The sequence below is a fragment of the Aquarana catesbeiana genome, linkage group LG10, assembly GCF_042186555.1.
Source record: "Aquarana catesbeiana isolate 2022-GZ linkage group LG10, ASM4218655v1, whole genome shotgun sequence".
Lineage (NCBI taxonomy): Eukaryota > Metazoa > Chordata > Amphibia > Anura > Ranidae > Aquarana > Aquarana catesbeiana.
The window spans coordinates 2,625,839-2,646,948 of record NC_133333.1 but is presented as its reverse complement, the minus strand read 5'-3'; the positions used below and the strand labels follow the sequence as shown (position 1 = coordinate 2,646,948).

Below are 21,110 nucleotides of genomic sequence, written 5' to 3'. Positions count from 1 at the left end.
AGATAGAGTCCAGCAATCCCATCCAAGGCCAATGACACACTACATTTACCAGGATAGCACTGTGTATACCACTATTGTGTACTTACCTCCAGTCAGAGGACACAGCATAACCCTGGTGTGTACTTACCTCCAGTGATCAGAGAGGACACAATATATAACCGTGATGTGTACTTAAGTTCAGCAGACCTCTGTCACATGGAAAAGACACAGTGCAGTACATCACCCCAGTCAGTGAGTACTTACCAGCAACCGCCAGCAGTACAGTGATGAGTAGTTTCAGCATTGTGACAGAAGAGGTCTCCTCACCCAGCCAGCTTTAATACTCACCTTTATCAGGTGCCGGGAACAGGTGGTGGGCAGCCCACAGGAACAGTTGGGATTGGGCACCATGCCCAAGGCTGCCCTGTATGAGCCAAACTTTCCTGGATCCCGGCCACTGATAATGACAAGAAATCAGCATTTGTCAGAGGAGGGTTGTAGAGGGTTCCAGGTGGACCAAGTTCTGCCAAACTGAAATGACTTGGTACATTTGTGTAGGTCTGGTCAGGGCTGTATGAAACCATTTCCCCGAAACCTAGGCTCTTCTCTTTCTTCTAGCACATGGAGGAAGGTCAAATCCCTGGATCACTTAGTGGCCCCCTGACCAGTCTAGCTGGAACTATTCATATCCCAATCCAAGGATAGAATATTCCACATACTCAAGACCATCACAATAGGCACAAATATGGTGTACTATGCCCTCGTCCTACAGGGACATCAGGAGCCTTCAACATGACAATGTCTACACCACCTCTCTGAGTCCATTCCATGACTGTCCCCACTCCATGGCTGGCTGTCTCACTCAATGGCTGTCCCCACTTTCCTTCTCCCAAGTTCCATCATCGGTTAACATGAGGAGCCTCCAGCTTGACAATCTCTACACCACCATCAGAGTCTACTCCATGGCTGTCCTCACTCCACGTCTGTCCCCGCACTCCTCCCAGATTCCATCTTCGGGTAAATGTTCTCAAAAATATAAATGCCCAGAGCAGAATGTAGATAAACTAGCTATTTACTTAGATTTGATGCCTGTACGGCAAGGTGAAGACCACCCTCTCCTTAACAATGCAGAGCACGTCTCTCTTCCACAGAGTTCTTCATGGTGTCAATATAGCCACCAGGAGGAGAGTCTTAGTAACCACAACTGGCTACAAACATGGAGTTCAATGTCCCTGGAAGATCATAAGAGCGTCCCATCTCCTTTAGGATGAAGCTCCTCCATTTCTCCTAGAAGGGAAGTGTACACAAAGGTTGAGCTCACACGGTGGGGCAGTTCTCTTCAACCTACAAACACAGAACCTCCTTATTCACAGGATGCCTCCTTCTCCTCCACCAACCAACCACTATGCCTTTCCCACAGGGCCATAAATATGAACCTTAAATCTGGAATGGTGGGCATACCAGGCTCCCTAACCATATACTAAGGGAACCTCCCATAAAGGGCGATATGGGGAGTCTCACCTCCAGCTGAACAGAAAAAAACCCAAAGCCATCAAACAGGAGGACAAGCCAACAGGGACACCAAGCGGAAGAGGGGGAGGGCAGATAGAGTGAAGGGGTAACACCCTGTGAGCAGGCAGACCAGGCTGTGTGATGAGGCAGCAGAGGGCAGATAACCTCCTCTCCTCCCCTGAGATCACTTCAATCATTGCTATGGGTGGGGGTAAGGTGTTGAGGGGGTCTGAGGTAACATCATTCCATGTTATATTATCCGTGCCCATACAGATAGGAAGAGAAGGAGAGCGTGGACCATTCACACCAGGGCGACACGTTGCGTGCGTGTCACGGGAAGGCGGCCCATTCACACCAGGGCGATGCGTTGTATGCGTGTTACGGGAAGGCAGACCATTCACACCAGGGCGACGCATTGCGTGCGTGTTACGGGAAGGTGGCCCATTCACACCAGGGCGACGCGTTGCGTGCGTGTTATGGTAAGGCGGACCATTCACACCAGGGAGATGCGTTGCGTGCATGTTACGGGAAGGCGGCCCATTCACACTAGGGCAACGCGTTGCATGCGTGTTATGGGAAAGCGGACCATTCACACCAGGGAGACGCGTTGCGTGCGCGTTACGGGAAGGCGGACCATTAACACTAGGGAGACGCGTTGCGTGCGTGTTAGGGGAAGGCGGCCCATTCACACCAGGGCGATGCGTTGCATGCGTGTTACGGGAAAGCAGACCATTCACACCAGGGCAACTGCAGAACCCCCCCCCCCCCAAATCTTCACCCCGTCCCTCAAGAACAACACCCTAAACACTTCACCTCTACCAAGGGCAAGACGTCCTCCCCAACGCTTCACCACTACCAAGGGCAAGACTTCATCCCCAACGCTTGACCCCTACCAAGGGCAAGACGTCCTCCCCAACGCTTCGCCCCTACCAAGGACGATTTCCTCTCCAACGCTTCACCCCTACCAAGGGCAAAACTTCCCCCCCAACACCAGGGAGACGCGTTGCGTGCGTGTTAGGGGAAGGAGGACCATTCACACCAGGGAGACGCGTTGCGTGCGTGTCACGGGAAGGCGGCCCATTCACACCAGGGCGATGTGTTGCATGCATGTTACGGGAAGGCAGACCATTCACACCAGGGCGACGCGTTGCGTGCGTGTTATGGGAAGGCGGACCATTCACACCAGGGCGACGCGTTGTGTGCGTGTTATGGGAAGGCGGACCATTCACACCAGGGCGACGCATTGCGTGCATGTTATGGTAAGGCGGACCATTCACACCAGGGAGATGCGTTGCGTGCATGTTACGGGAAGGCGGCACATTCACACTAGGGCAACGCGTTGCATGCGTGTTACGGGAAGGCGGCCCATTCACACCAGGGAGACGCGTTGCGTGCATGTTATGGGAAGGCGGCCCATTCACACCAGGGAGACGCGTTGTGTGCGTGTTACGGGAAGGCGGACCATTCACACCAGGGAGATGCGTTGCGTGCGTGTTACGGGAAGGCAGACCATTCACACTAGGGCAACGCGTTGCGTGCGTGTTATGGGAAGGCGGACCATTCACACCAGGAAGGCGAGTTGCATGCGTTTTTACGGGAAGGCGGACCATTCACACCAGGGAGATGTGTTGCGTGCGTGTTAGGGGAAGGCGGACCATTCACACCAGGGCGATGCGTTGCGTGCATGTTACAGGAAGGCGGCCCATTCACACTAGGGCAACGCGTTGCATGCGTGTTACGGGAAGGCGGCCCATTCACACCAGGGAGATGCGTTGCGTGCGTGTTACGGGAAGGCAGACCATTCACACCAGGGAGATGCGTTGCGTGCGTGTTACAGGAAGGCGGCCCATTCACACCAGGGAGACGCATTGCGTTCGCGTTACGGGAAGGCGGACCATTCACACCAGGAAGATAAGTTGCATGCATTTTTACGGGAAGGCGGACCATTCACACCAGCGAGACGCATTGCGTGCGTGTTACGGGAAGGCGGCCCATTCACACCAGGGAGATGTGTTGCGTGCGTGTTACGGAAAGGCGGCCCATTCACACCAGGGAGACGCGTTGCGTGCGTGTTAGGGGAAGGCGGACCATTCACACCAGGGAGACGCGTTGCGTGCGTGTCACGGGAAGGCGGCCCATTCACACCAGGGCGATGCGTTGCATGCGTGTTATGGGAAGGCAGACCATTCACACCAGGGCAACGCATTGCGTGCGTGTTATGGGAAGGCGGACCATTCACACCAGGAAGACGAGTTGCATGCGTTTTTACGGGAAGGCAGACCATTCACACCAGGGAGACGCGTTGCGTGCGTGTTATGGGAAGGCGGACCATTCACACCAGGAAGACGAGTTGCATGCGTTTTTACGGGAAGGCAGACCATTCACACCAGGGAGACGCGTTGCGTGCGTGTTAGGGGAAGGCGGACCATTCACACCAGGGAGACGCGTTGCGTGCGTGTTAGGGGAAGGCAGACCATTCACACCAGGAAGATGAGTTGCATGCGTTTTTATGGGGAGGCAGACCATTCACACCAGGGAGACGCGTTGCGTGCGTGTTACGGGAAGGCGGACCATTCACCCCAGGGAGACGCGTTGCGTGCGTGTTACGGGAAGGCACACCATTCATTTGTCCTGCAGTGTAGGGGTGTACATTCACAATGACTGCCCTGCAGCACATGAATACAGGTGACATATGCTTCCACAGCATAGGGGTGTGAGAGAGTCCTGATGGGACACACGGCAGGGTGACAACACTGCTGGTAACAGGGAGGTGGCGGCTTAGCGTTGTCAGTCTGAAACAGGAAGTAAGGTTACTGGCAGGATCTTCAGGGAAGGAATTCAACAGATTCACAAAAAAATATGCTAAAAATATGTATACATGACACCAAACACACCGAATAGAGATTTGGGGTTTCTATCCATCTATGAAGGTTTGTCTTCCTCAATCCCGGGATCTTTCCAGTTTTTTATTTTCAGTTTCCCAATTTATTATTATTTTTTTGTTAGTCAGTTTTATCCACTTTTCTTGTACAGCACTATGCCGTATGTTGGAGCTATACAGATTGATAGGTTGTGCGTGTTTTATGTGTTGTGTGATTCTTGTTGGTGAGATCAGCAGGACCTCTCAGAACTGGGGGGAGGGGCAGACAGTTCTGGGTGGAGCTGTCAGTGTCACCTGTCCCAGGTATGAAAGTTCCCAGCCGCACCTGACAGGTAAGTGATGGATGATTTACACAGAGTTATCTATCTGTAGGTGTTCATGGCCCATGTGATCACCCGCTCATAGAATGTGGCCGGACCCCAACCATTCTGCCGCCTCCCCACCACCTGATAAAGGGAACCTCTTCTCTGTTCCTCTGCTGAAACTTCTCATCACTGTACTGCTGGAGGTAAGTACTCACTAGGGTGATGTATTGTGATCATGGCATGCTGGAGGTAAGTATATGGTGGTATATACAGTATCTGCTCTGATCACTCCGACTGAAGGAGAGATGGGGATGAGGAAGATTCAGCCCGGAACATGACCCGATCCCAGACCAGTACCGGTCCCTTCCCCGCCTAACACTGACCTGCTGTGATAGGACGGGGACCAGTGTACCCCCTCGTACGATACCCTCATCTTCCTGTACCCCGCAACCATGGAGACTGCCACTGCTCAGCAGATGGAAATGCTGAATTCCTGACTGCAGACCCCCCCCACCCAAATCTTCACCCCGTCCCTCAAGAACAACACCCTAAACACTTTACCCCTACCAAGGGCAAGACGTCCTCCCCAACGCTTCACCCCTACCAAGGGCAAGACTTCATCCCCAACGCTTCACCCCTACCAAGGGCAAGACGTCCTCCCCAACGCTTCACCCCTACCAAGGACGATTTCCTCTCCAACGCTTCACCCCTACCAAGGGCAAGACTTCCTCCCCAACGCTTCACCCCTACCAGGGGCAAGACGTCCTCCCCAACGCTTCACCCCTACCAAGGACAAGATTTCCTCCCCAACGCTTCACCCCTACCAAGGGCAAGACGTCCTCCCCAACGCTTCACCCCTACCAAGGGCAAGACTTCATCCCCAACGCTTCACCCCTACCAAGGGCAAGACGTCCTCCCCAACGCTTCACCCCTACCAAGGGCAAGACGTCCTCCCCAACGCTTCACCCCTACCAAGGACGATTTGCTCTCCAAAGCTTCACCCCTACCAAGGGCAAGACTTTCTCCCCAACGCTTCACCCCTACCAGGGGCAAGACGTCCTCCCCAACACTTCACCCCTACCAAGGACAAGATTTCCTCTCCAATGCTTTACCCCTACCAAGGGCAAGACTTCATCCCCAACACTTCACCCCTACCAAGGACAAGATTTCCTCTCCAACGCTTCAACCCTACCAAGGGCAAGACTTCATCCCCAACACTTCACCCCTACCAAGGGCAAGACGTCCTCCCCAACACTTCACCCCTACCAAGGACGATTTCCTCTCCAACGCTTCACCCCTACCAAGGACGATTTCCTCTCCAACGCTTCACCCCTACCAAGGACGATTTCCTCTCCAACGCTTCACCCCTACCAAGGACGATTTCCTCTCCAACGCTTCAACCCTACCAAGGGCAAGACTTCATCCCCAACACTTCACCCCTACCAAGGGCAAGACGTCCTCCCCAAGGCTTCACCCCTACCAAGGACGATTTCCTCTCCAACGCTTCACCCCTACCAAGGACGATTTCCTCTCCAACGCTTCACCCCTATCAAGGACGATTTCCTCTCCAACGCTTCACCCCTACCAAGGACGATTTCCTCTCCAACGCTTCACCCCTATCAAGGACGATTTCCTCTCCAACGCTTCACCCCTACCAAGGACGATTTCCTCTCCAACGCTTCACCCCTACCAAGGGCAAGACTTCCTCCCCAACGCTTCACCCCTACCAAGGGCAAGACGTCCTCCCCAACGCTTCACCCCTACCAAGGACGATTTCCTCTCCAACGCTTCACCCCTACCAAGAACGATTTCCTCTCCAACGCTTCAACCCTACCAAGGGCAAGACTTCCTATCCAACACTTCACCCCTACCAAGGGCAAGACTTCCTATCCAACACTTCACCTCTACCAAGGGCAAGACTTCCTCCCCAACACTTCACCCCTACCAAGGATAAGACTTCCTCCCCAACACTTCACCCCTACCAAGGGCAAGACTTCCTATCCAACACTTCACCTCTACCAAGGGCAAGACTTCCTCCCCAACACTTCACCCCTACCAAGGATAAGACTTCCTCCCCAACACTTCACCCCTACCAAGGGCAGGACTTCCTATCCAACACTTCACCTCTACCAAGGGCAAGAATTCCTCCCCAATGCTTCACCCCTACCTAGGGCAAGACTACCTCCCCGATGCTTCATCCCTACCAAGGGCAAGACTTCATCCCCAACACTTCACCCCTACCAAGGATAAGACTTCATCCCCAACACTTCACCCCTACCAAGGGAAATATTTCCTTCCCAATGCTTCACCCCTACCCAGGGCAAGACTTTCTCCCCAATGCATCAGACCTACCAAGGGCAAGGACCCCCCCCAACACTTCACCTCTACCCAGAGCAAGATCCTCAACACTTTTTCCCCAGGACCCCACCTACAGCAGCACCCTCAACACTTTACCTCTACCCAGAGCAAGACTTCAACAGCTGCCCCCCCCCCCCCCCAGCAAGATCCTCAACATCCCCCTCCCCCCACCAAGTCCCCCCCCATAATTAATTGCTTTGGATTAATTCTTCCCCACCCAGAGCATGATCTCAACCCCCCCCCCCCCCCCCAACACTTCACCCACAGCAAGGCCCCCAACACTTCAATCCCACCCAGAGCAAACCCCCCACCCCCCCACAACACTTCAGATAGTAACATTGTATATAGACAGTGAGGTATACAGACAGATGGTGACATTGTATACAGACAGTGAGGTATACAGACAGATGGTGACATTGTATACAGACAGTGAGGTATACAGACAGTAACATTGTATATAGACAGTGAGGTATACAGACAGAGGGGGTGACATTGTATATAGACAGTGAGGTATACAGACAGATGGTGACATTGTATATAGACAGTGAGGTATACAGACAGATGGTGACATTGTATATAGACAGTGAGGTATACAGACAGAGGGGGTGACATTGTATATAGACAGTGAGGTATACAGACAGATAGTAACATTGTATATAGACAGTGAGGTATACAGACAGATAGTAACATTGTATATAGACAGTGAGTTATACAGACAGAGGGGGTGACATTGTATATAGACAGTGAGGTATACAGACAGATAGTAACATTGTATATAGACAGTGAGGTATACAGATAGTAACATTGTATATAGACAGTGAGGTATACAGACAGACAGTAACATTGTTTATAGACAGTGAGGTATACAGACAGACAGTAACATTGTATATAGACAGTGAGGTATACAGACAGAGGGGGTGACATTGTATATAGACAGTGAGGTATACAGACAGATGGTGACATTGTATACAGACAGTGAGGTATACAGACAGTAACATTGTATATAGACAGTGAGGTATACAGACAGACAGTAACATTGTATATAGACAGTGAGGTATACAGACAGACAGTAACATTGTATATAGACAGTGAGGTATACAGACAGACAGTAACATTGTATATAGACAGTGAGGTATACAGACAGATGGTGACATTGTATACAGACAGTGAGGTATACAGACAGATGGTGACATTGTATATAGACAGTGAGGTATACAGACAGAGGGTGACATTGTATATAGACAGTGAGGTATACAGACAGAGGGGGTGACATTGTATATAGACAGTGAGGTATACAGACAGATGGTGACATTGTATATAGACAGTGAGGTATACAGACAGATGGTGACATTGTATATAGACAGTGAGGTATACAGACAGATGGTGACATTGTATATAGACAGTGAGGTATACAGACAGTAACATTGTATATAGACAGTGAGGTATACAGACAGACAGTAACATTGTATATAGACAGTGAGGTATACAGACAGACAGTAACATTGTATATAGACAGTGAGGTATACAGACAGACAGTAACATTGTATATAGACAGTGAGGTATACAGACAGACAGTAACATTGTATATAGACAGTGAGGTATACAGACAGACAGTAACATTGTATATAGACAGTGAGGTATACAGACAGAGGGGGTGACATTGTATATAGACAGTGAGGTATACAGACAGATGGTGACATTGTATACAGACAGTGAGGTATACAGACAGATGGTGACATTGTATATAGACAGTGAGGTATACAGACAGATGGTGACATTGTATACAGACAGTGAGGTATACAGACAGATGGTGACATTGTATATAGACAGTGAGGTATACAGACAGACAGTAACATTGTATATAGACAGTGAGGTATACAGACAGACAGTAACATTGTATATAGACAGTGAGGTATACAGACAGAGGGTGACATTGTATATAGACAGTGAGGTATACAGACAGACAGTAACATTGTATATAGACAGTGAGGTATACAGACAGATGGTGACATTGTATATAGACAGTGAGGTATACAGACAGACAGTAACATTGTATATAGACAGTGAGGTATACAGACAGACAGTAACATTGTATATAGACAGTGAGTTATACAGACAGATGGTGACATTGTATATAGACAGTGAGGTATACAGACAGTAACATTGTATATAGACAGTGAGGTATACAGACAGATGGTGACATTGTATATAGACAGTGAGGTATACAGACAGATGGTGACATTGTATACAGACAGTGAGGTATACAGACAGATGGTGACATTGTATATAGACAGTGAGGTATACAGACAGACAGTAACATTGTATATAGACAGTGAGGTATACAGACAGACAGTAACATTGTATATAGACAGTGAGGTATACAGACAGAGGGTGACATTGTATATAGACAGTGAGGTATACAGACAGACAGTAACATTGTATATAGACAGTGAGTTATACAGACAGATGGTGACATTGTATATAGACAGTGAGGTATACAGACAGTAACATTGTATATAGACAGTGAGGTATACAGACAGATGGTGACATTGTATACAGACAGTGAGGTATACAGACAGAGGGGGTGACATTGTATACAGACAGTGAGGTATACAGACAGATAGTAACATTGTATACAGAGAGGTGCTGATAATTTGGGGTTCATACAGACAGGCTGGTCTTCCTGTCGCACGGCTCGGCACATTCTAGTACTTTCCAATGTACAGAACATTCTCAGCGCTTCGTGTCGCATTCCTTTGGATGAAGCCGCTCACATCGCAGGTCACATCGCTCTTTGCTGCACTGTAACATATTCATCGCAAGTCTCCTCACTACCTATTAGCACAAACTTCCAATGTTACTTTGCATTCTGACATGTTTGAAATTTGCTGCATTTCATATAAAAGGCCGGGGCTGACCACACATGATGGGGGGGGGGTATCACTGTACACACACCACACACGATGGGGGGGGGGGTATCACTGTACACACACCACACATGATGGGGGGGGGGTATCACTGTACACACACCACACATGATGGGGGGGGGTATCACTGTACACACACCACACATGATGGGGGGGTATCACTGTACACACACCACACATGATGGGGGGGAGGGTATCACTGTACACACACCACACATGATGGGGGGAGTATCACTGTACACACACCACACATGATGGGGGGGGTATCACTGTACACACACCACACATGATGGGGGGGGGGGTATCACTGTACACACACCACACATGATGGGGGGGGGGGTATCACTGTACACACACCACACATGATGGGGGGGGTATCACTGTACACACACCACACATGATGGGGGGGAGGTATCACTGTACACACACCACACATGATGGGGGGGGGGGGGTATCACTGTACACACACCACACATGATGGGGGGGTATCACTGTACACACACCACACATGATGGGGGGGTATCACTGTACACACACCACACATGATGGGGGGGGGAGGGTATCACTGTACACACACCACACATGATGGGGGGGAGGGTATCACTGTACACACACCACACATGATGGGGGGGGGGGTATCACTGTACACACACCACACATGATGGGGGGGGGGGGTATCACTGTACACACACCACACATGATGGGGGGGTATCACTGTACACACACCACACATGATGGGGGGTATCACTGTACCACACCACACATGATGGGGGGGTATCACTGTACACACACCACACATGATGGGGGGGAGGGTATCACTGTACACACACCACACATGATGGGGGGGGGGGTATCACTGTACACACACCACACATGATGGGGGGGGTATCACTGTACACACACCACACATGATGGGGGGGGGGGTATCACTGTACACACACCACACATGATGGGGGGGGTATCACTGTACACACACCACACATGATGGGGGGGTATCACTGTACACACACCACACATGATGGGGGGGGAGGGTATCACTGTACACACACCACACATGATGGGGGGAGGTATCACTGTACACACACCACACATGATGGGGGGGGGGGTATCACTGTACACACACCACACATGATGGGGGGGGGTATCACTGTACTACACACCACACATGATGGGGGGGGGGGTATCACTGTACACACACCACACATGATGGGGGGGTATCACTGTACACACACCACACATGATGGGGGGGTATCACTGTACACACACCACACATGATGGGGGGGGTATCACTGTACACACACCACACATGATGGGGGAGGGTATCACTGTACACACACCACACATGATGGGGGGGGATCACTGTACACACACCACACATGATGGGGGGGGGTATCACTGTACACACACCACACATGATGGGGGGGGGTATCACTGTACACACACCACACATGATGGGGGGGTATCACTGTACACACACCACACATGATGGGGGGGGTATCACTGTACACACACCACACATGATGGGGGGGAGGTATCACTGTACACACACCACACATGATGGGGGGGAGGTATCACTGTACACACACCACACATGATGGGGGGGGGTATCACTGTACACACACCACACATGATGGGGGGAGGGTATCACTGTACACACACCACACATGATGGGGGGGGGTATCACTGTACACACACCACACATGATGGGGGGGGTATCACTGTACACACACCACACATGATGGGTGGGGGTATCACTGTACACACACCACACATGATGGGGGGGGGTATCACTGTACACACACCACACACAATGGGGAGGGTATCACTGTACACACACCACACATGATGGGGGAGGGTATCACTGTACACACACCACACATGATGGGGGGGAGGTATCACTGTACACACACCACACATGATGGGGGGGAGGTATTACTGTACACACACCACACATGATGGGGGTGGGTATCACTGTACACACACCACACATGATGGGGGGGGTATCACTGTACACACACCACACATGATGGGGGGGGTATCACTGTACACACACCACACATGATGGGGGGGAGGTATCACTGTACACACACCACACATGATGGGGGGGGGGGGTATCACTGTACACACACCACACATGATGGGGGGGGGTATCACTGTACACACACCACACATGATGGGGGGGTATCACTGTACACACACCACACATGATGGGGGGGGGGGTATCACTGTACACACACCACACATGATGGGGGGGTATCACTGTACACACACCACACATGATGGGGGGGGTATCACTGTACACACACCACACATGATGGGGGGGGGTATCACTGTACACACACCACACATGATGGGGGGGGGTATCACTGTACACACACCACACACAATGGGGAGGGTATCACTGTACACACACCACACATGATGGGGGGGGGGTATCACTGTACACACACCACACATGATGGGGGGGGTATCACTGTACACACACCACACATGATGGGGGGGTATCACTGTACACACACCACACATGATGGGGGGGGTATCACTGTACACACACCACACATGATGGGGGAGGTATCACTGTACGACACACCACACACAATGGGGGGGGTATCACTGTACACACACCACACATGATGGGGGGGGGGTATCACTGTACACACACACCACACATGATGGGGGGGGGTATCACTGTACACACACCACACATGATGGGGGGGGTATCACTGTACACACACCACACATGATGGGGGAGGTATCACTGTACACACACCACACATGATGGGGGGGGGTATCACTGTACACACACCACACATGATGGGGGGGGGGGTATCACTGTACACACACCACACATGATGGGGGGGGGTATCACTGTACACACACCACACATGATGGGGGGGAGGTATCACTGTACACACACCACACATGATGGGGGGGGTATCACTGTACACACACCACACATGATGGGGGGGAGGTATCACTGTACACACACCACACATGATGGGGGGGGGTATCACTGTACACACACCACACATGATGGGGGGGGTATCACTGTACACACACCACACATGATGGGGTGAGGGTATCACTGTACACACACCACACATGATGGGGGGGGGTATCACTGTACACACACCACACATGATGGGGGTGGTATCACTGTACACACCACCACACATGATGGGGGGGGAGGTATCACTGTACACACACCACACATGATGGGGGAGGTATCACTGTACACACACCACACATGATGGGGGGGTATCACTGTACACACACCACACATGATGGGGGGGGGTATCACTGTACACACACCACACATGATGGGGGGGGTATCACTGTACACACACCACACATGATGGGGTGAGGGTATCACTGTACACACACCACACATGATGGGGGGGGTATCACTGTACACACACCACACATGATGGGGGGGGTATCACTGTACACACACCACACATGATGGGGGGGAGGTATCACTGTACACACACCACACATGATGGGGGAGGTATCACTGTACACACACCACACATGATGGGGGGGGTATCACTGTACACACACCACACATGATGGGGGGGGGGTATCACTGTACACACACCACACATGATGGGGGGGGTATCACTGTACACACACCACACATGATGGGGGGGGGTATCACTGTACACAACACCACACACGATGGGGGGGGTATCACTGTACACACACCACACACGATGGGGGGAGGTATCACTGTACACACACCACACATGATGGGGGGGTATCACTGTACACACACCACACATGATGGGGGGAGGTATCACTGTACACACACCACACATGATGGGGGGGTATCACTGTACACACACCACACATGATGGGGGGGAGGTTATCACTGTACACACACCACACACGATGGGGGGGGTATCACTGTACACACACCACACATGATGGGGGGGGTATCACTGTACACACACCACACAATGATGGGGGGGGAGGGTATCACTGTACACACACCGACACATGATGGGGGGGTATCACTGTACACACACCACACACGATGGGGGGGGGTATCACTGTACACACACCACACATGATGGGGGGGGAGGGTATCACTGTACACACACCACACATGATGGGGGGGGGGGGTATCACTGTACACACACCACACACGATGGGGGGGTATCACTGTACACACACCACACATGATGGGGGGGGGGAGGGTATCACTGTACACACACCACACATGATGGGGGGGGGGGAGGGTATCACTGTACACACACCACACATGATGGGGGGGGTATCACTGTACACACACCACACATGATGGGGGGGGGGGGTATCACTGTACACACACCACACATGATGGGGGGGGTATCACTGTACACACACCACACATGATGGGGGGGGGTATCACTGTACACACACCACACATGATGGGGGGGTATCACTGTACACACACCACACACGATGGGGGGGGGGGTATCACTGTACACACACCACACACGATGGGGGGGGTATCACTGTACACACACCACACATGATGGGGGGGAGGGTATCACTGTACACACACCACACATGATGGGGGGGGGGGTATCACTGTACACACACCACACATGATGGGAGGGTATCACTGTACACATACCACACATGATGGGGGGGGTATCACTGTACACATACCACACATGATGGGGGGGGTATCACTGTACACACACCACACACGATGGGGGGGTATCACTGTACACACACCACACACGATGGGGGGGGGGGTATCACTGTACACACACCACACATGATGGGAGGGTATCACTGTACACATACCACACATGATGGGGGGGGTATCACTGTACACACACCACACATGATGGGGGGGGGTATCACTGTACACACACCACACATGATGGGGGGGTATCACTGTACACACACCACACACGATGGGGGGGTATCACTGTACACACACCACACACGATGGGGGGGGGTATCACTGTACACACACCACACACGATGGGGGGGTATCACTGTACACACACCACACACGATGGGGGGGTATCACTGTACACACACCACACACGATGGGGGGGGGGTATCACTGTACACACACCATACATGATGGGGGGGGGTATCACTGTACACACACCACACATGATGGGGGGGGGGGTATCACTGTACACACACCACACATGATGGGGGGGGGGTATCACTGTACACACACCACACATGATGGGGGGGTATCACTGTACACACACCACACACGATGGGGGGTATCACTGTACACACACCACACACGATGGGGGGGGGGGTATCACTGTACACACACCACACATGATGGGGGGGTATCACTGTACACACACACACACGATGGGGGGGTATCACTGTACACACACCACACACGATGGGGGGGGGGGTATCACTGTACACACACCATACATGATGGGGGGGGGTATCACTGTACACACACCACACATGATGGGGGGGGTATCACTGTACACACACCACACATGATGGGGGAGGGGTATCACTGTACACACACCACACATGATGGGGGGGGTATCACTGTACACACACCACACATGATGGGGGGGTATCACTGTACACACACCACACATGATGGGGGGGGGGAGGGTATCACTGTACACTTTATGGAAAAATGGGGGGTCTAAAAGACCCCAAATCTTTCCTTTGCACTTCAAAGTATTTAAATTGCCAAAAACGGTGATTCTGAATACAGTCATTTTTTAAAATTTGGTACCATTGTGACGTCTCTTCCATGTTTACACATAGGAGACTCGATCGAAGCTTTTTCCGGCTTCCTTCCAGTCTCTCTCTAGCCGGCGGAAGTGGCGGATCGTGGCTCGGGTCTCCGGGTGGGGCAGGAGGGGGGGAGGGGGGGTGATGTCCCCTCCCCCTTCTGTGGAAGAACACACCCTGCATCGGTTGTTATCCCTAAAGAGCGATCGGCCACCTGCTCTAAAAACCGGTAGCGGGATGATGCCTGCATGCAGGTCACCCCGGTATAACCCCCGAAACCCATGATGTGCCTACGATCGGCACTAAGGGGTTAATGACATCCCAGTCTTAGTCCGTAGGGTTCAATATTGAGTTGGCTCCGCCCTTTGCAGCTATAACAGCTTCAACTCTTCTGGAAGGCCGTCCACAAGGTTAGGAGGGTGTCTATGGGAATGTTTGATCGTTCTTCCAGAAGAGTATTTGTGAGGTCAGGCACTGATGTTGGATGAGAAAGCCTGGCTCACAGTCTCCGCTCTAATTCATCCCAAAGGTGTTCTATGGGGTTGAGGTCAGGACTCTGTGCAGGCCAGTCAAAGTTCCTTCACCCCAAACTGGCTCCTCCATGTCTTTATGGTTAATATTCCGGCTCATATTAACCATTTCACTAATAGACTCCAATCATTGGGGAATAATTTAGGACACCAAGTGACCCATAGATTGAATTTTAGTGGGCGGGGGTCACATTTTTTTAAGACCCCTTTCAACACTGAGCCGCCCCGGGTGTCAGCAGTGCTATTTTTAGCGCCGCTTTACTGTCGTTTTAGTAGTGCTGTTCGGCACCACTAACCCCACTAGCGGACAAAAAGGGGTTAAATCCGCCCGCAAAACGCAGCCGCAGTGGCGCTTTGCTGGCAGTATAGCAGCGCTGCCCCATTGTTTTCCATAGGAGGGCGAGTTCACCGCTCATAATGCGCTCCAAAGAAGCTGCTGGAAGGACTTTTTTTTGAAGCTCTGCCAGCACAGCGCCCCCTTGTGATGAGAGCCCTCGGGGGTCTCACACCGAGTGAACGGAGCCGCTGTTTCAGGGCGCTTCGCAGGCGGTATTTTTAACGCTATAGCGCCTGCAAAGTGCCTCAGTGTGAAAGGGGTCCAAGTGTTCTCTAAAAAAAAAAAAAACTAACAATTTTCTATAAATTTTATTAACACAAATAGAATTGTATTTCCAGTTTGGTGATAACATGAAGACCTCCAGTCTCACCATCCACACCGGACACTCCGATCATCCGGATTTTGGTTCCGGTCTTATACTCCTTTCACACTCGGAGCCGCTCCGCGTTGACGGTAAAGTGCCGCTCGTTGACCGTCGTTTTAGCGGCGCTTTTAACTCCCGGTAGCGGCTGAAGAAATGGTTAAAGGCGCCCGTGTTACGGCGCTGCCCATTCATTCCGATAAGCAGGGGGCGGTGCGGGAGTTCGGTATATCGAGCGGCTCCCGCACCACCTCAGAGACGCTGCTTGCAGGACTTTTTTTTCCTGTCCCGCAAGGGCCCCGTCCCGGTGTGAGAGCGCTCGGGATATCCCATTGGGGGGAGGCTTGAGAGGCGCTTTACAGGCGCAATTTGTAGCAGTAAAATGCCCAAAAAACGCCCGAAAAAACGCCCCCCGTGTGAAAGGGGGTAACGAGGTTCCTGTCAAAATTATTTTACAAAATAAATTATTATCACCAATGAGACAAAATCTCAGCAGCCCAGACGGGGGGGGGGTTTGCAGGTAAAGGGGGGTTAGGAAAATGCAAATGCCCCGCCCCCCAGGTTAGTTCTCAGGACCTTTAAGAGAACCCGTCACTTCCATTGATTGCCCCCCCCCCCCCCCGACTCTGTACACCTCCGAGTCTTGTGTGAGGCCCAAGTCTGAGCTTACACAGAGGTAATGACCTCCCCCTCCCCCCCACTAGACAGGCCAGAGCAGTGCATCCTGGGAGGAAGGAGAGGTCACCTGCCCCTCATACCTGGAAGTATCGGGTTTATTGAAGAATGAAAGCGGGGGAGGTATTGATGGGCGGGGAGGTATTGGTGGGGTGGATATTGGTGGGGTGGATATTGGTGGGCGGGGAGGGTATTGGTGGGGTGGATATTGGTGGGGTGGATATTGGTGGGCGGGGAGGTATTGGTGGGGTGGATATTGGTGGGCGGAGAGGTATTGGTGGGGTGGATATTGGTGGGCGGGGAGGTATTGGTGGGGTGGATATTGGTGGGCGGAGAGGTATTGGTGGGGTGGATATTGGTGGGCGGAGAGGTATTGGTGGGGTGGATATTGGTGGGCGGAGAGGTATTGGTGGGGTGGATATTGGTGGGCGGGGAGGTATTGGTGGGGTGGGGTATTGGTGGGCGGAGAGGTATTGGTGGGGGTGGATATTGGTGGGCGGGGAGGTATTGGTGGGGTGGATATTGGTGGGGTGGATATTGGTGGGCGGAGAGGTATTGGTGGGGTGGATATTGGTGGGGTGGATATTGGTAGGCGGGGAGGTATTGGTGGGGTGGATATTGGTGGGCGGGAGGTATTGGTGGGGTGGATATTGGTGGGCGGGGAGGTATTGGTGGGGTGGATATTGGTGGGCGGGGAGGTATTGGTGGGGTGGATATTGGTGGGCGGAGAGGTATTGGTGGGGTGGATATTGGTGGGCGGAGAGGTATTGGTGGGGTGGATATTGGTGGGCGGAGAGGTATTGGTGGGGTGGATATTGGTGGGCGGAGAGGTATTGGTGGGGTGGATATTGGTGGGCGGGGAGGTATTGGTGGGGTGGGGTATTGGTGGGCGGAGAGGTATTGGTGGGGTGGATATTGGTGGGCGGGAGGTATTGGTGGGGTGGATATTGGTGGGGTGGATATTGGTGGGGCGGAGAGGTATTGGTGGGGTGGATATTGGTGGGCGGAGAGGTATTGGTGGGGTGGATATTGGTGGGCGGAGAGGTATTGGTGGGTGGGGTATTGGTGGGTGGGGAGGTATTGGTGGGGTGGATATTGGTGGGCGGAGAGGTATTGGTGGGGTGGATATTGGTGGGCGGGGAGGTATTGGTGGGGTGGATATTGGTGGGCGGAGAGGTATTGGTTGGGTGGATATTGGTGGGCGGAGAGGTATTGGTGGGGTGGATATTGGTGGGCGGGGAGGTATTGGTGGGTGGATATTGGTGGGCGGGGAGGTATTGGTGGGGTGGGGTATTGGTGGGTGGGGAGGTATTGGTGGGGTGGTTTTGGTAATGGGGGGGGTGGTATTGGTGGCGGGGGGGGGGAGGGGTCCAATGTAGTAATAGTCTGCAGGGCAGAGCATTCCCCCCATATGCGGTATGAAGCTCCCCCTAGTATTTATGATCACCATCCTCAAACTGGAGCCGGAGTTCCACTTTAACCAGTTGAGGACCGGCGGCAGGTCACACCCCTTCCTGTCCAGGACACCTCCCCAATTCTCAGCACTGTGATATTTTGACTGACAATTACTCCGCCATGCAATGCTCTACCCACATTACTTGTATCTATTTCTGTAGACAGAGCTTTCTATTGGCGATATTTAATCACCACGGAGTTTTTTTAATTATAAAGACATAAAGATGGCGGGACGGTCTGAACCCCGGGAACCGCCCCTTTGTGGGAGGCGGGAACTCCAAGATGACCATTAGAAATGAAGAAACTGGGCGGTATTTTCGGGGTGACACCACAGAGGAGGTGAAGGGGTTAATGTGCAGGATAAGGCAGGTGAGGGGTAAATAAGGAGGTCAGACAGCGCCCCCCCCCCCCCCCCCCCCGCTATATAAAGTGGTAGGCGGGGCCAAGAAAACGTCATCCTTGTGGTCCGCTGACAGGCCTCTGGTCCTAATTCCTGTATCGGTCCCCATTCCCTGAGGGGGGGAGGGAAAGTGAACAGATCACATATCACACCCATCACTTCACCATCTAGTGGCCAAACCGAGAATTGTACTAACACCCCCTTACACAGGGGGGCAGACCTGCACCCGGCCGGGGGAGGAGCGGGGGATGGACGAGGTCCACCATAGGATAGGAACCGGATCATAGAATTCAAACCTGACAGACGAAGAAACACAAAGAAACATTCAGGATTGAAGATGATTTTATTTCCCACATTGAAGGGGGGGCAGACATGGTGGGGGGGGGCAGACATGGTGGGGGGGGGGGGGGGGGGGGGCAGACATGGGGGGGGGGGGGGTAGACGTGGTGGTGGGGGGGGCAGACATGGTGCTGGTGGTGGGGGGGGTGGGCAGACATGGTGGTGGGGGGGCAGACATGGTGCTGGTGGTGGGGGGGGTGGGCAGACATGGTGGTGGGGGGGGCAGACATGGTGCTGGTGGGTGGGGGGGGTGGGTAGACATGGTGGTGGGGGGCAGACATGGTGCTGGTGGTGGGGGGGGGTGGGCAGACATGGTGGTGGGGGGGCAGACATGGTGCTGGTGGTGGGGGGGGTGGGTAGACATGGTGGTGGGGGGGGCAGACATGGTGCTGGTGGTGGGGGGGGTGGGCAGACATGGTGGGGGGGGTAGACATGGTGGTGGGGGGGCAAGACATGGTGCTGGTGGTGGGGGGGGGGTGGGCAGACATGGTGGGGTGGGCAGACATGGTGGGGGGGGCAGACATGGTGGTGGGGGGGGCAGATATGGTGCTGGTGGTGGGGGGGGTGGGTAGACGTGGTGGTGGGGGGGCTGGGGGGGATAAAGTCTTCTTCTCAGGATCCAGCAGATTCCAGGAGACGATCAATGGTTGATGATAACCTAAGAAATGACATTCAGATATAAGAAGACGATCGGTCTGATATTTGTATAAAGCCGAACTTCTCCAATGTAATAAAGTATCAAAACTGTATCCTGTGCTTCCTCCTGTAACTTCATATCATATATGTATATACACTATATCACCAAAAGTATTGGTCCCCCCCCTTTACACACACATGACCTTTAATGACCTCCCAGTCTTAGTCCGGAGGGTTCAATATTGAGTTGGCTCCGCCCTTTGCAGCTATAACAGCTTCATCTCTTCTGGGAAGGCCGTCCACAAGGTTTAGGAGGGTGTCTATGGGAATGTTTGACCATTTTTCCAGAAGAGCATTTGTGAGGTCAGGCACTGATGTTGGATGAGAAGGCCTGGCTCGCAGTCTCCGCTCTAATTCATCCCAAAGATGTTCTATGGGGTTGAGGTCAGGACTCTGTGCAGGCCAGTCAACTTCCTCCACCCCAAACTCGCCCATCCATGTCTTTATGGACCTTGCATAGGGTGGAGCCTAAGACGGTGACGTCATCACGTTTTTCTCAAGATTTTGATTGGCGAATGGAATAGGAAGCGAGCGGAAGCCTGAGGAGACGCCGCGGACCTCCCTGATGAGACGCATTGTTTTTTTTTCCCCTTCATTTATGGACTGAACTTCTCACTGGGACTCTGCTTTA

General features: G+C 52.5%; 1 protein-coding gene across 1 annotated transcript in view; it reads right to left on the bottom strand.

Annotated features, from left to right (window-relative positions):
• The window catches only part of LOC141111460 (proproteinase E-like), a gene marked incomplete in the record, with an annotated part of 36,778 nt that overhangs the window by 12,876 nt on the left and 2,792 nt on the right, over positions 1 to 21,110 (bottom strand). The window contains 1 exon segment of the mRNA XM_073603754.1: positions 9,703 to 9,870. Within this exon segment, the coding sequence (XP_073459855.1) occupies positions 9,703 to 9,787 (85 nt within the window).